The sequence below is a fragment of the Lepidochelys kempii genome, chromosome 1 (genome assembly GCF_965140285.1).
Source record: "Lepidochelys kempii isolate rLepKem1 chromosome 1, rLepKem1.hap1, whole genome shotgun sequence".
Lineage (NCBI taxonomy): Eukaryota > Metazoa > Chordata > Testudines > Cheloniidae > Lepidochelys > Lepidochelys kempii.
In genome coordinates, this window is record NC_136380.1 from 167,502,211 (window position 1) to 167,519,734 (window position 17,524).

At 40.8% G+C, this 17,524-nt stretch overlaps 1 protein-coding gene across 8 annotated transcripts in view; it reads left to right on the plus strand.

The window, feature by feature from the left end:
- The window catches only part of GRIK1 (glutamate ionotropic receptor kainate type subunit 1), a 230,603-nt gene that overhangs the window by 141,907 nt on the left and 71,172 nt on the right, over positions 1 to 17,524 (plus strand). For all 8 annotated transcript variants that reach the window (XM_073362600.2, XM_073362592.2, XM_073362544.2 and 5 more), the window contains 3 exons: positions 4,137 to 4,190; positions 6,513 to 6,686; positions 11,377 to 11,520. In XM_073362600.2, the coding sequence (XP_073218701.2) occupies positions 4,137 to 4,190; positions 6,513 to 6,686; positions 11,377 to 11,520 (372 nt within the window). The remainder of the gene's footprint in view (positions 1 to 4,136; positions 4,191 to 6,512; positions 6,687 to 11,376; positions 11,521 to 17,524) is intronic.

Consider the following 17,524-nt stretch of genomic DNA (forward strand, 5'->3'; position numbering starts at 1 on the left):
TGTTGTTTTGATTCTGCAAGGCTAAAAGGACTAAAAAGCAATAAAAACTTATTTTTGTAACGCTAGTCCACAAATATCATTCTGAACACACAAAGGGGGAAGATCTGATGATCCACTTTTCAGAATGGAACTGTACTTTAAGGGTTTGTGTAGTGTAGCATTTTCCTACTCATATCATCTCCTGGTTCACTGTTCGCTAGGTTATTCTCTCCATTCTGCCTCTAACATCTGGATTCACAAAGATATTTACGTGTTGTAATGCTCAACATCACACTACCTAACTTTTGGGTGCATAGAAAAATCACTGGAATCCACAAAGCTTGAGTCCAGGCTCCCTATACATTGTATGGAGAGAATTATGTGCCAAAGAATGGCATCCACAAAAGCTAGTATGCTAGATGGCTCCCCACTTAAGCTACCCAATAGCAGATGCCAATCAGAGGTCTCTTCTAAGCCACACCCCTCTCAGGGAGTTTGCTGCATAAGTGCAGGCTGGAGGGAGGTGTCTACTTCTGCTTCAGATCCAGCCATGAGCCCTCTCCTGGAGCTAGGCATCTAAGTTATTTTTTGCAAGAAATGCCAGAGGCAGCAACATCTCTCATCTTATAAGTTTTAGCCCAATAGTTAGAGCACTCACCCCGGATCTGGGAGACATGGATTTATTTCCCCCTTCTGTCTGATGGGAAGAAAGAATGTGAACGGGTGTCTCTCACCTCTCAGGAGAGCGCTCTCTCCACTGAGCAATGGGATATTCAGATGTGGGTACCTGTCAATCTTTCAGATTCAAGCTGTTGCACTTTGTATAAATGCTTAAATAGCAATTGTGCCACGGAGAGAGAGTGATTCCGTAGCCTGGTGATTGGGCACTCAGATGGGAGGCCCAGGGTCCATTCCCCCTGCTCCAATGACTATTTATACAAAGCGGAACAGCTCCAATAAGAGAGTGAGGGAGCCCCACTTCAAAACATCCCAAGAGCACTCTGAAAGGTGGAAATCCTGTTCAGATCCTTTCTCCCCACCAGACAGAGAGGGGAACTGAACCAAGGTCTCCCATATGAGTGCTCCAACCACTGGGCTAAAAGTTGTAAAGGAGGCGGTTGCACTATCACCGGCCTGGTGTGCGCCCTGATCCAGGAGGAGTGCTCAGAGCATGCCCACCAAATTGGGCCCCACAGTTCAGATACACAGGGCAGCATCTATCTCACCCAGTTCGAGGATCCTGCTGGGGCTCAGGCATCTGGGCACCTAGAGTGAGGCATTGTGCACACGCCCAGTGGCAGAAACTTAGGTGCCTAGGGGGAAATTTAGGCACCAAAGGATTTTAGGTGTTTACGGAGTTAGGTGGCAACCAAGCCAGGGTTTTGAGGATCTCAATGGCACCTACATTTTGAACTAACTTCTCATTCAAGTGCCTAAGTCCTTTCGTGGATCTGGGCCTAAATGTCTTAGTATCTTATGGACCTCAGTGTCTTATGCAGATTGCATCTCACGCTTCTGCTTTTAGACACTGGAATGGGAATGCTGCGTTCATCAAAGCCTCAGGTTTGCTTTTCTCTCTCAAGGCTAAATTGAAGCCATACATAATAATTAATTTTAATGTAAATATGTAAATTTTGAAAATGTATATGTTCTTGCTTTTATATTGACTTAATAAAATAAACAGATTGTGGACTTTTTGTGGGGGACCAAATGAGTTAGAGGATTTATAAAGGAATACAGCACTAGGGACTGAATGGGCATAGAGAGGAAACTACCTCAGGCCCAGAACTGAGTCAGACTGGGTCACATTGGGAGGATGTCATGGCAAAGTTTGCATTTTTTTGCTCTCATACACAAATATGGTATATAAAGAACATCAGTCTCCAGGACTGTCAATCTGTCTCCTTTCACAAGTAATAAATTAGCATAAGAAATAAAAAAAAATTCTCCTGAAATATAAATTCAATGAAGTGATTAAATGAAATACTTAACTTCTGGCTCATTTTTAGCAGTTGGAAGTGGATCAGCCATCTTGGATGCATGCTGACCTCTTTTTATTATTTACCAGCAATTTTAGGAGTACAGATTCTTTTCTATTTGTACCAAGGAATTGCACAAGCAGACAATTGGTATACAGAGGCCTTGTCCACACAAGAGAATTTGGGCATGTTAAAGAATGTTATTAGCCCTGGTATGCCAAACAGCTATACAAACATTTATTATAAATATTCTAAAGATGATATTTATACCACTTATGTTAGCCTTGCTGAGAGCAGGTCTGAATAATGTTTATTCTGAGCCTGTGCTACCACGTTGATGTAGATAAGAAACTAGCTCTCATGTCACAATTAGTTCTCCCAACACAATCCTAGAGAAGAAAATGCACTTTTGAGCCACTTTACTGTACTGTGTGGGTGGATGTGGACATAAATGCAAAAGTAATAGAACTGAGAGTTTGGAACATCCCATTACACATGTGCCAGTGTAACGTTTTAATTATATATGATCCAATTCTCCAGGTTAGGAGAGGCACTAGTTTGGTATCATAGCTGCAGTAGCAGCCAATTCCTGAAACCTCAAAGGAAGGATAGCCCTACCCCCATTCCTGTAATGCACTAGGGTGAGAACCCCTCCGATATTTTATGGGATGCCCTTTGGCTCTTTTATTTCATTGATTTGCCACATGAGTAAGGAAAGGTTGAATCAAACCTTTGCAGAGCAACACTAAACAATATCACTGTTCGTTAAACCTTGCTTTCGGTGTAGAATTCAGCTTGAAGAAACCTAGTCTTTTTAACAAAAGCTTAACCACAAAGTGAAAGAAGGAAAGAAAGTTTTCCTTTTATATTGTCCTAAGACTGCACTGATTTTCACACCTGAAATAAAAATCATGGATGTGGCTTCTTGTTTGAGACTTAGCCTGTTAAAACATGATATTAAATGTTCAGAAGGTTCTCCAACCCAGACCTGTGTTTTTGCACTTGAAACACAGGTAAGGAAATACTAGGAAGAATTTATTATATGCATTTGTACCTCAAATGCAGCAGTGGAAAGAATATTTTCCTTTTGCAAACGGATTTGGAGAGATTGTAGAAACCTCCTAAATATTGATTCTGTTAAGGCAGAGCTTCAAATTAAAATTAATTTCACTTGTACATGTTAAGAGTTTTGTCAATTGATTAAAAAAAAACCAAAGATGTATTGAAATGTCTAAAACTAATAAGTACCATTTTAAACATTAAATTGAAGTTTATGATGATTGCATTGTACAGCTGGGGGCAGTAGAAATGTACACTTGAGAGAAAAAACTTGTGATATGTTAAGAGAAATGGTGTTTCCCTAACGAGTCTCTTAAAATAAAGAGTTGTCCCTTATTCTTCATGTTGTTTTCCCTTATTTCCATCTAACAAAGGTGTTCACCCTCTAATGTACCCTAACCAGTTGACCAATTTAATCACATGGGCAGAAAAAGAATTCCTTCCTCAACTCACAAAGATAATCAGCTTGTGTTTAAACAAAGCTTAATTACCACTGAAACACTGTCGCCGTTTGCATAGCTTCAGACTGTATTAGCGCTTGGAGAGTTACTCCAGATCCATTTTTTTTTTTTGCACTATTTGCTTTGGTGACCTCCTGCAGAATTGAATGCAAGTTGACTGTGTGTTATTTAAAGAATCATTTCTTCTTGTGTCTGTCAAGTTTACTGCCATACACATTCACTGAGTGTATTTTTCTCCCATTCTAAGGAATGTCAAATCAGTATTTTCTCCCCTTCATTTAGTATGCCTCAATCACATTCCCTCCGAGGCATCTCCATTCCAGACTAAACAGCAGCACACTTCTTTAAACACCACCCCCACATTCCAAATATCAAGCCTATTTTCCTTTCCCTAAACTTTTTCAATCTTTGTTCTCTTTCTTGAGGAGAGGTAATGAAAATCTTTAGTTTTAATCAAAAATCACATATGTTGCTTCTTAAGAAAAGTGCAGTTTTCATTGTAGTCAATGTAAACTGCATTCTATAGTTCCAAGTTCATCCTGTGCTCTTCAAAAGACAGTGAAATAACCTTAATCACTAAAAGCCCCTACTACAAGGTCAGCTCAGGCTGTTTCTTATTTAGAACATCAGTTTCACCTTTGACTTTCTTTTTCAACAGATTCTTTCCATGGGAATGATGACCGAATATTATCACTACTTTTTTACAACACTGGTAAGAAATACTGAGAGTTTTGCTGATAACATTGTTTCTCCTATTTCAGTGAAGACAGCTGAAATCTTGCATCTCCCTCTAAGTTTTGAGTGTTGCTACTACAGATGAAAAACATGAGAAAATTACTAAGTATTATTATTACTGCAAGAGCCAGTATTTTGTGGTGGAGATGTCCTGAAGAATCTGTCAAAATTGGCAGCACTGGCCTACACTTTCCCCCACTAATTCTTACTGTGCTCCATAAAAATAATTAAAATGAAATGTCCATTAACAAAATCACATTTGACGAAGTGCTGTGTGAAGAGATGAGTCCAAATAATTAAGTTCAGATTTGGCAGAGGAGGGGAGTGTTAGGATAGGGTGTTGAGTTAGCCCATTACTGATATGGGCCTGAGACCAGAAATTCAAGTTTGGAGCAAATCCAAACTTCCCCATTTGGGGCTGAGTTGCTATGTTCTAGATTTCAGAGTAGCAGCCATGTTAGTCTGTATCCATAAAAAGAAAAGGAGTACTCGTGGCACCTTAGAGACTAAGAAATTTATTAGAGCATAAGCTTTCGTGAAGTGAGCTGTAGCTGACAAAAGCTTATGCTCTAATAAATTTGTTAGTCTCTAAGGTGCCACAAGTACTCCTTTTCTTTTTATGTTCTAGATGAAGCCCCATCTCTTATTCTGCACAGTCCATGTTAAAGCCACAATTCAGCAAAGCCTTTAAGCTCATGCTTAAATCAGTCCTTACTCAGGAAAGAACTTGAGCACCTGCCTGACTTTAAGCATGTGTTTAGGTCCAACTTAATGGGGGGTCAAGCACATGCCAACATACTTTGCTGAATCAGGGCCTATAACATTATTCTGTTTCCACTCCCTCTGCTCCGAGTTTGTCAGCTGTGCTGCAACTAGAAGATAGTCAAGGTCCTTCAGCAGCAGGTCAGCAGCTGTGGTGGATTAGGCTGGTGTGTGCTCTGTGACACCAAGTGTTTGACAAATAAAACCTATGGCTAAAAAAGTATTATTTAATAAGGAAACAAAAACATGAAACTGCAAGAATGTTTCAGGCTTACAGAAGAAGAGCCATCATATTTCTTTTATTATATGAATATTTGAATGTTCAGTAAATATATCACACATTTATTCTTTGAAATCTAAGATTGAGATCCATTTTCATTTTAAACCGCAGGCAAAGGAGAGAATGCAGATTAGTGGCACACAGCCTACAGTGTCGGGTGCATGCCACTTCCTATGATAAACTTAGTTATTTCTTTGTATCACGTAAACATTTATGTTGAAATGAAATCCATCCTGACTCTTGAAGTCACTCCATCGGGATGCCAAATACACATCTTGCCTGAAGGTTTAGAACTTCAAACAGGATCTTGAAAAACTTCCCACGCAACTCACTCTAATCTCCCCAAAAATACACACCACATTTTAAGACTGGATGTGGGCTTCCCTCCTTCGTCAAAGATCAGTAAATGCAACTTTAAAAAGTCAACACTTACCAGACAGTTGGCATGCTACAATATCTGAGGCAGTGCTGTATATCCCCTACACTCAGAGCAAGGAATTGCTGTGATGTTGTAAATGTTGACACTTTAAGGGTGATAACAGTACACAGCCATGACCTGATCATTTGTTGCTTCACTGGTCTGCTGATACCGGCAAGATTTTGTTCTGAAATGCAAACCAGCTCTAGCAAGCACATCTCACATTTTCATTGCAGAACATTAGTTTTGAAAAGTATCATGGAATTATGTCACTTACAATACTCATTCTTTCCCTGCCCTGAAAACTTCAAGTGTCTAATGCACATGGAGTTACTCTGCACTGGCCTGACACATACATTAGACATTGACAGCAAGTTACCTGTAGCTGGCAAGGCAGGGGAAAAATGGGGTTCGCAAGTCATAAAATTGTATTACTCTCCACATCGGGAATCTTCATTCCCAGGATTGAGAAGTATACTTAATTTTGGACAACCAATTCTTCATGTTGGTTTGTGATAGCTGTAGCATTATGAGAGGACTGATAAATCAAAACCAGATATTGAAGTGCAGCTTTCTTGTAGAATAGTGCTGTTGTGGGGAACTGATCTTCATGTTCCAACAAACCAGGTATGAAATTTGTAAAAAAAAGTCTATTCACAAATGTTGTCACTATTGTTTGCAGGAGTGCGGAGGGAAGAGATACAATGGAAAAAAATATACGAGCGTTTGATTGAAAATGACAAAAAACTGTATAGACTTCAAGACAATTAGTTTGCTCTAAAAATAATACAGCATCTTGGAAGTGTGTTTTGTTTTTTGTTTTTTGAATGATGATTTAGGATCTATTTGCGTTAGATCTGGAACCCTACAGATACAGTGGAGTAAACATGACGGGGTTTCGTCTGCTCAACATTGACAATCCACAGGTTACATCAGTTATTGAAAAGTGGTCGATGGAACGACTGCAGGCACCGCCCAAACCAGAAACTGGCCTCCTGGATGGCATGATGACAGTAAGTGAATATCCACAGCATGGACTTGTAGCAGATGGCTATGGATGCCTTTCCAATTCTCTTCCAATCCAAGGATAAACACAGATTTTTTTTCTTAATTCCCCATATTTATCTGGATCAGTAGAGGGGAAGAAAGCAAGGGACAGCAAAGGAAGACACTTAAGAAACAAAATTGAAGTGTAATTGAGTGTCCAACATCTCCCCAAGAATTATGGGCCAACTACTGCCGCTCTTACTTACATAAATAGTTAATGGGAATAGTCACATGAGTAGGAATATAGGATAGAATTCAGTGTGCACTGTCGAAAGTTTAACCAAGTTTAAGCAGATGTAGAAGTTTCCCATTTGCTTTTCCACCTACTCCATTTTCCAAATGTTGGAAGAGAATCCACAGAGGTAAAGACGCATTTTTAAATTATTTATTTATTTATTGCTTTTCTTGACCATGGTAGTGAATTTGTTCCTTTAACCAATGCTGAAGTTAGCCATGTGACAACCAGTGACACTCACGTGAATAGATGAGTTACAAAGCACTCTGACAAGGTGCTTTGCACTTATCATTTATCTCTCTCTTGTCAAATGCACTGCAGCAGTCTCATTTCTCTAGGAAAGTTCAGAATTTGATGAATATAAGAAGTGATAAAAACTTCCAGAGTGCTATAGTATTAGTAATCTACAAGGAAAGATACTGTATGTGTAGGCAGGTAATAGCATTTTTAAATTGGAAAAGTGCCTTCTTTCTCCATTCCGATCATCTACAGCAGCACTCTGGCTTTGAAGATGTAATTTAGAGATAAGTGAAAGGTATCATCTTGTTGGAAATGGGGGCGGGGGGAGTGTGCCCCTTCAAAGGATCAAAAGAAAAAATAGAAACAATTGAATTGATTAAGTCTGATGAACACGGTTCTGGATTTTGGCATTGTTTTCCAGCATCTGATAACATTCTTAACATGAATTGAATGATGTGGGACGCAGTATGGAACCAGACTTTATTATAAAATGTTTCCTGGTGTCATTTTGAAACACACTAATCATTACACAGAAGTTCCCAGATCAACTATCTTCAGCAAAAATTTGAAAAAATTCTTTGATAGCGTCCTTACAGCAATATACAAGATGGAGTAGATAGTGTCTCTGCCCCTAGGAATTTACAATGTAAGGCCCCAGTCCTGCAATAGGATACGTGCAGGCAGAGCCATTCACCCACACAGATCTGATTGCAGGACTGGGGTATAAGACAGAGTTTAGATCTCCTCTTTTATTAGGCAGAACCTTCCTTTTCCATATGTACAAATTTGCTCAGATGTCTTGAGACAATATAAACAGACAAGGTTACTAATCAGCTGTGCTTACTTTAAACATTCATAGCAAGTTCATTTATTTAGTTTGGTAGAGACCTACAATACTGCTGTAAGAAAGGAAAGACAACTATCACGCAGCAATGAAGGCCCAACCCTGTCTTCCAGCACCACCTGCAATGTGTGCCCACAAGCCTGTGGCCCAAGGATGGGATTCCTCAGTCACCTCCAAGGACTCATGGAACATATAACCTGTGAAAGAGATCATCCTCAGCCTCAAGGGATTGCCAATTACTGCTGTAATTCATTAGACAGTGAGGAGTTGACAAGTTACACATTATCAGGAGAATGATTAAACTTTCTAATATTAATGCAAGATTTGTTCCTTCTAGTTCACAAAATGGCATTTGCATGGTGTGGGGAAAATGGAAAGATTCTCACAATGAGATACCTGGATTTCTGTGCAATCATCTAAATAAAATATTAAAATCAAAATAATGAGAAATTCAAAGGCTGAATCTCTGCCCCTGATTTACCCTATTTCACCTAACCATTGTAGAAGAGGTAGGACGCTATCATTTTTTTGTAGAAAAACCCATACTAAGGGCAAACGTTACATGGAAACACTCAAGACAGTTCACTACACAGAATTTCTGATGTGTTCTGCTCTTCAGGCTACTCAAGAAGGTCTGGAATGGCTTTAACGACACAGATGCTTTGAGATCTTCTGGGAAATGCATAGATCTCAGCCTAGCCAACCAGAAATGTCTGTATATACTCCTGTTTGTTGTTGTGAATGCAGAGTAGACTTTTTTTTTTTAATGTAATGTTTTCTACAAAATATCAGCTCATTCTAGTCCACATCGACTAGCAGCTGGTAAAATGATTTTGTGATGATCACAATCATTTTTGAACTGTGAAACCTGCATAAAACTGTCACTTTTTGATTAGTGTCCATGAGGTCATAGCCATGTCTATAACACCCAAGCAATGCACACCCCGATTTGGTTTTTATGACTTTTCCATGTGGTTGTATTTTTAAGTGAATGGCAGGCAGCTGACAGGCCTACTAAGTTAATTTGTCAAGCCAGAGAACAGGTTTAGCCCGAGCAGCAGTTGAAGCTTGCACTACCCTGGCAGGATAGTGTAACAGTGCTGGCTACTAGTGGTGAGAAAGCAGTTGCAGTCTCCATGCCAACACAATGTTTGGCCTTTTCATTGAAAAAATTAAAAATTGAAGAAGAACAAACCAACTTATTTCACATAGGCCATCAACTACCATCAGAGGGTGATGATTTGCATTGCTGTAACACTGGACCAGATTCTTACCAACAATCCATTGCCATATTTTACCAACCCTCACAGCAGTACGGCCTTTCCCCACTCAAATTGCATTTCCAGGAATGTACCTGGGGTGATTATTGGGATTATGTCACAATCTGCCACTTGGTTGCTCCAGTAGATAAGTAGCAGCTCTATATCTGGCACAGCATACGTCTCCCAGTGCACTTGGGCAGCTAGGCCGGCCAGCGCAGAGCCATTCTCCACTCTCTCCTGACCACGTGCACAATGCGGGAGATGTCGTGATCCCACAGAGGTTTCTGTTCCCCCTGCACAGCTACCTACAGAATGGGTGGCCCGTGTAGTGAAGCAAGGTGCCCTCTCATTCCTCAGTGCAGCCACATGATTGAGCATTAAATAGAGAAATGAACAAAGGATCAAGGGGAAGTAGAGTCAGAGAGGTAAAGTGACTGGCTCAATGTCACACAGCAAGATGGATGAATATTAACAATTATAAAAGCAGTGAACTTTGATCAACCATTTCCAGCTCCATACCCAACAGTGCCAACACAGACAATGCTGCCATTGACAAACGATATATGCATCTTATTTTGAAGTAATGGTACGGTCTGACCACTATAGTGATGAAAACTGAGATCTGCTGTGAAGCATTTCCACCAGAAATCCTCAAACTCTCTAGGCCCAATTCATCCTGAGTGTAACTCCAGTGAAATAGAGTCAAACCCTAGATGAATTTGCCCTAGTCAGCCTAATTTCAAGCCTGATCCAAAGTCTATTGAAGTTAACGAGAGTCTTTCCCTTGACTTCATGGGGTTTTGGATTAGGATCTTAGTCAACAGGATCTGTTTGGAACTTTTAAAGACACTTGGCCCACAGTACAGCTGCTATTGTCTCCTGAAGTGCATCTCGCCATTTATAACATTTTTGATTGTGGGAGCTTTGTTTTGTGCAGAGCCTGACCAGGGGTGTTAGGAGTGATTCCTCGTCTGCAGTATATTAAGATTAGCAAGTACATTCAGATCACATTTGATTGCCAGCAAAAGCCTTCAGTGCTGAAAAGACTGATGCCATTATAATTTACTTAGGTAAATGAAACAAAGAATCAGATCTGTTAATTTCCCAAAGGAATACCAGGGAAAAAGAATAAAAAATGGTTTAGCTATGTAGTTCATATAAATGAGTCCAGTTTCTCATCTGCAAAGTCATTAGCTTTTTCTTAGGCCCAAATTTACTTCTGAATTAGTCAGTATATTTATAATAAATAATGTAGCATATTAATGAATTAATTCTGACAACATCCCCGTGAGGTGAGTAAAAATTATCCCCCTTTTATATAAAGGGATCACTGAGGCCGAGAGTAAGAGTGGGATTGTCAAAAACTCCTCAGTGACACAAGTCCCATTGACTTGCAGTAACACTTCAGGTAAAGTTTTCAAAAATGCCAAAGTCCCATTTTCAAAAGTGACTAAACACTTAAGCTCCTAAATCCTATAGACTTTTAATGAGACTTAGGAGCCTAAAAGTCTAAGTGCCTAAAGTACAGATTTTAAAGGTATTTAGGCACCTGAAAATAGAGAAGTAACTAGTGGGATTGACTGCACTTTTGAAAATCTCACAAGGCAAGTCTCTGCATCTTTAGGCACCCAAATACCTTTAAAAATCAGACTTCAAGGCACTTCTGAAAATGAGACTGAGGCTCCTAAATCACTTAGTCTTTTCAAAATCTTGCCTGATGCACTTGTGAAAATTCCACCCCAAATGACTTCCCCGGTATCACACAGGAAATCTACAGCAGAGACAGGAATAAAATGCGAATCTCTTCATTCCTGTGCCTTAACCACTAGACCACTCTTCCTTTCTCTTCCATCTGATTGTTAAATATTTTGCTCAGCAATACCTGGTAGCACAAATTAACACAAGGCATAAGAAACAAGGCCTGTCTCTTGTTTTAACTTTGGACTCACATGAGAGTCGCAGAAAAGAAGTAGCCTAATCTCTCATGAGTAGAATAGGATGTTCGTTCTGAGATGACAAAAGGGGAGGGGGAAGAAAGATGCAAATTAATGAACCCCCTTCTGTTTTTCATGCAGACTGAAGCAGCTCTGATGTATGATGCTGTTTACATGGTAGCAGTGGCCTCCCAGCGTTCCTCCCAAATGACTGTCAGCTCCCTGCAGTGCCACAGACACAAGCCATGGCGTTTTGGACCCAGATTTATGAATCTGATAAAAGAGGCAAGTGTACACCATCTGCTTACAGCCAGTGTAATCCTCTCTTTGTTCTTTATTGCACTGGATGCCACTATGGAACATATTGTATGTTCTGATTTCTATTGTTAGAATATCCATTTCTATCTTGTTTTCCTCCTTTAGGAGCTTTGGTTTACAAACACAAGGCTGCTGCCTGCATTTCAATGGCAACTTTATCCCATCTTAAAAAATTAGCAAGAAACTCCAGGCACGATCAAGTTTCCCATGCGACTTCCCGTGGTTTTTTCTTGATTTATATTTATTATGGAGTTGGGGTACTCATCATTCACTAAACTGCGCTAGGCAGTAATCAAATTATGGAAGAACCATGTGCTACCATTGTAGAAACTGGGGTGAACCTTTGTAAGCAGATTCCATAGCTCTGCACTTGTTTGACCACCGTTGTCAGGCTGATTCCCCACTTGTCAAATGGGTGAAGTGCTTCTACTCTCTCACAAATTTATTTTACATTATTGAATCTGTCATAAATATAAAGGGAAGGGTAACCACCTTTCTGTCCACAGTGCTATAAAATCCCTCCTGGCCAGAGGCAAAACCCTTTCACCTGTAAAAAGGGTGTAAAGGGTTAAGAAGCTAAGATAACCTCGCTGGCACCTGACCAAAATGACCAATGAGGAGACAAGATACTTTCAAAGCTGGAGGTGGGGGGGAACAAAGGGTCTGTCTGTCTGTGTGATGCTTTTGCTGGGACCAGGTCAGGAACGCTCTTCAGAACTTCTGTTAAATTAGTAAGTAATCTAGCTAGAAATGTGTTAGATTTCTTTTTGTTTAAATGGCTGGTAAATAAGCTGTGCTGAATGGAATGTATATTTCTATTTTTGTGTCTTTTTGTAACTTAAGGTTTTGCCTAGAGGGATTCTCTATGTTTTGAATCTGATTACCCTGTAAGGTATTTACCATCCTGATTTTACAGAGGTGATTCTTTTACTTTTTCTTTAATTAAAATTCTTCTTTTAAGATCCTGATTCCTTTTTTCATTGTTCTTAAGATCCAAGGGTTTGGGTCTGTGTTCACCTATGCAAATTGGTGAGGATTTTTATCAAGCCTTCCCCAGGAAAGGGGGCGTAGAGCATGGGGAGATAGTTTGGGGGGAAGACGTCTCCAAGTGGGCTCTTTCCCTGTTCTTTGTTTAACACGCTTGGTGGTGGCAGCATAGGGTTCAAGGACGAGGCAAAGTTTGTACCTTGAGGAAGTTTTTATCCTAAGCTGGTAAGAATAAGCTTAGGGGGTCTTTCATGCAAGTCCCTACATCTGTACCCTAGAGTTCAGAGTGGTGAAGGAACATTGACAGAATCTCATTAGTAAAAATGAGAACTCTTCTTCCTGCAAAGGAAAGGTTGCGTGGAGGCAGCAGTCAGAAGTGGTTGTTCGTTCCTTTTCCCCGCATCCCACATTTGGAGCCTAATTCTGCCTTCATTCAGAGAGCTGTAATTCCTATCAAAGCTATACCCATGTTGCACTTGTGTAAGTGGAACAGAACTGGCTGGCTGAGGGATACAATATACAGTAGCTGGCATGATGTGGCATGTTACTGAGATCAAGAATCTCTCTGGAAGCAAGTTGCAGCCAGAACATGAAGGTACATAGACAAGATACAGAAAGCTTCTCAGAATCTTTGAGGGCTCTTTCCTTCAAGGATTGTCATAGGTAGGTCCCTACCTATCATTCGATTATGCAGCTGCACAGGTTCCCAAAGCATTGGTTCTTCTGCTCTTTTGCTGTACTGACAACCATTTTACCTTCCTGCCCTCTTTTTCTTGCCTATTTTTTCCTGTTTTCCCCACAAGGGAAGTTCTGTAGATTTCCTGTACCTCCCTCCAAACTTCTGCCTTTAAAAAGGATAAAGTAAGGACCAGAGCAACCCCTGCCCAGGGACCGTATTTAAAAAATTTGATGGGGAAGGGGTAAGGATACTGCCATGAGCTTTACTCACAGTGCAAGAGGAGAGGAGGCATGCAGCACCTCTTGAACTGCATAGGACTCCCCAAGGGGGGAGCTGTAGCAGAAGGGGTGTACAGTAGCAGAAAGAAGCCCACACTACGTTTAGTGACCCGAAGAGCTTGCAGGAGGCTGTGGATGCCCTGCAGCATTTGGAAGTTCCATTGAGCAAAGTGCCTCACTCCAGTGGGGTTTAAAACTGCTGCATGGCAGGTCCTCTCCTGCGGAGACTGTAAGAGAGGAGAGCAGAAGGTGAGACTGTGAGGCTGTTGTAGGGGGCAGCCTGTGGCAGTAAGGGCCATAATACTTGTGAGATCAGGGGAGTCTTACAGGTGGAGCAGGCAGCCCTGCAGAGCTTTGAAACCCTACAGCAGCTCCCTGCCCATGCTCTACTCTTCCCGCAGCTATTCATGACAGAAAACTAGCTCCAAGAAAAACGTCTGTAGAAAATGTGATCTCCCTCTCCCACATATTCACTTGAAGAAAGCAGGAGCTTCTGTTAAGACACTGTTGATCTCAATCTAGGGCTTGTCTACACAGTAAGGTAATGCATTCTTCTGGGGTGTGATTTCTAAACTGTACGAATGAGTTGCACATTAATTGGTCTGTGTAGACCCTGCTGGTGCACACTAACGGATCCCTAGTATGCTTTAATATAGTACTGTTTCAAATAGCACTATGCTAAAGTGCACCAGCAGGATACATGGACCAATTAATGCATAACACATCTGCATAGTTTAAAAATCACATACCCAAAGAGTGCATCACCCCACCATGTAGACAAGCCCTAAGCGTCTAAGTCAGGCCTAAGAGTTGCTTCAACCATCACTCTTCCCATCCTCACAAACCTCATCTTAGGCTATATCTACACTACTGAGCCTACCTCAACAGAGCCCCCTAATGTAGATGCAGCATATGCCAACAGGAGTTGTTCTGCCAGTGTAACACCACCACTTCTCCAAATGACATTAGCTATGCCAATAAAAACACTCTTCTGTCAGCTGTGTCTACTCTGGGGGTTGCTGGGGGCGGGATTGGCAGCATAGCTGTGCCAAAGTAAGTTTTAAGTGTAAATCAGTTCCTTAGACTCCATAGACCTTCTAATTCATTTGTCTCTGAAGTGTTTCTGGGCTTGTTGTCCCGCACTCTCACTGGGTGGAAGTTTGCATGCAGAGGACATTATACCTTAAATTCAAATAAGGTAGTAGTTATAGTCTGACTTTGCGGTACATTTTTACAATGGAACTGAAAAGTGACTTTGTAATCAATTAATTCCGTTTCATAATTCAATGGTGCTCTGCTGCACACATTGGAGGACTTTTAGCACATAGTATAAATAGCCTGGATCATAAGCTTTGAAAACATCTTTAAACTTTGACCAAAAGCAGTGGAAGTCTCTCAGCAGATCCAGTTCAGGGTTTAATATGTTAAGCAATTCTATGGTCACATTTATCATGGAGAGCTGGCTTCTTGCAGGGAATGAGATATGTGAGTTAATTACTGATAGTTTCATGGATAATTTCTTTCATGGGTCAGTAAAACACTGATTTATGCACTTCAAGACTCTTATCTTCATGTTTTCTGGGCTAGCCAAAAAGTACATTATGAAAATGAATTGATAAGAACTAAGGCAGTAATCAATTTCACAAAGGAGGACACAACAGGTGTTTAAAATTAAATTGTAAATACACTAGGACCTCACTAATTCATGCGAAGAACTAGGAAGCACAGCCAGGATAGGGGAATTGTTCAAATTAGGGAGCAAGCCAAATCACAGTAAAAAAAAGTCAAGTAGCTGCATAACAGTTGTGTCCATTTTATTTTCCTAAGTGCAGTTTAGTTTTAATTGTTGATTATTTGTATAGTACCAACAGTCTGAACAATTTTATAGACAGGTATGAAGACAAGATACCTGTCCTGCAATTGAAGTAGAGGATGTACAGACAAAGGTGGAAAACAACAAGTTCTATGGTTGGCGAAATTTAGCATACACCTTGGTAACACCATGTCTTTATTTGAATTTTGCTTTTAGACACAGTAAAGATTTTCATTAATTTAATTTGTTCTGACATATCAGTGGAGAGAATAAAGGTGGAAATCCTCTGACCTGTAGAGCACCTGGACTTCTGCTTCTCTCAGCAGCTGGGCAAATTAAAAATTTTTCAGTCTATCAATATTCTGTTGGAAATCAGAGTTCGAGCCACATCTTCTCCTCAGATGTGCATGAATGGGTTTCCTCATGAGCAGCATATCTGAGGACAGAATTTGGCCCCTTATTTATGTTAATCTGAATATATGCCTGTCTAAAAAGCCAAAAGCCGTGAGTGAGTATGAATTACTGTGTTAATATGATAAGGAGTCCGGTGGCACCTTAAAGACTAACAGATTCATTTGGGAATAAGCTTTCGCGGGTAAAAAAACACTTCTTCAGATGCATGGAGTGAAAATTACCGATGCATTATATACTGATCCAGGAAGAGAAGGGAGTTACCTCACAAGTGGAGAACCAGTGTTGACAGGGCCAATTCGATCAGGGTGGATGTAGTCCACTCCCAATAATTGATGAGGAGGTGGTCAATTCCAGGAGAGGCACAGCTGCTTTTGTAATGAGCCAGCCACTCCCAGTGCCTATTCAAGCCCAAATTAATGGTGTTAAATTTGCAAATGAATTTTAGTTCTGCAGTTTCTCTTTGAAGCCTGTTTCTGAAGTTTTTTTGTTCAAGTATGGCTACTTCTAGTTCAAGTATAGCTATATCTACCCCATATCTCTTCTAGCGACACCATCAGAGGACCCAACAACATCAGCCACACCATCATGGGCTCATTCACCTACACGTCTACTAATGTTATATATGCCATCATGTGCCAGCAATGCCCCTCTGCCATGTACATTGGCCAAACTGGACACTCCCTACATAAAAGAATAAATGGACACAAATCGGACATTAGGAATGGTAACATACATACCAGGAGAACACTTCAATCTTCCTGGACATTCTATAACAGATTTGAAAGTAGCTATACTTGAACAAAAAAACTTCAGAAACAGACTCCACTTGTTAAGAAACAGCAAATCAGTAAAGTATCCTCTTAAGCTAATAAAATCTAAATAGATAAATACAATAGATTTTTCTACCCCACCCCCCAACACAGTGTGCTCCATTCTTGCTGAAAACTAGTAACAGTAAGAGAAAAACCTCTTTATTCCTATGGATGGGGCAGGTGCTGCAAAATATTTCATTGATCTAAAAATAAAAATAAATAATTCCTTCAGATCCAAAAGGGGAGATTTTCAGAGGCACAAAGTAGGCACCCTAAGACGAGTATTATAATGGCTAGCAACGTTTCTGATGTAAACAGTCACCACGATTTCTATGGAAAAGGTTGCTTAAATTGAAGAGAGAAATTCAGTAATTTTCTAGCATATATAATGTGGCCATTACTTTTGTATCTAGCTCCTAGATATAGTGGTGTGCACATTAGAAAAGGAGAGAAAGAGGAGGAGGAGGAGACATTCCAAAGAAGCAGGGCCAGATAAAGGCTGGGGCTTTAGGGGCTGCAGCCCAGGGCCCTGGCTCAAGGGGGGCCCTGGCATAGGGGGCCCCGCAAAAATAAATAACAGGCAGCGATCTCCAGGCTGCCTGCCTGCCATAGCCCCATGTCACTCCTGGAAGCGGACGGCTGCTAGCACCTCTCCCATGGTTCCCGGCCAATGGGAGAGATGGGGTGGCGCTTGCAGGCTTGGGCAGCGCACACAGACCTGCTGCCCCTTTTCCCCCAGGGCTTGCAGAGAAGTGCCACAAAATCTAATAGCCCTGGGTCCACAGGAGAGTTAATCTGACCCTGCAAAGAAGGTTGAGTTAATTTGGTTCCCCTCTTTCTCTGTCTCTACCTGTTTGACCAACACCACCCTACTTTCCAATTCCTCCCACTCCCAGCTACAGAAGACAGACCCCTCCATGCCCATCCTTATCCAAGCAGGAGACCTTCATGCCCCAGCCTGTCCATATCACCAATAGCCTGCTTTTCA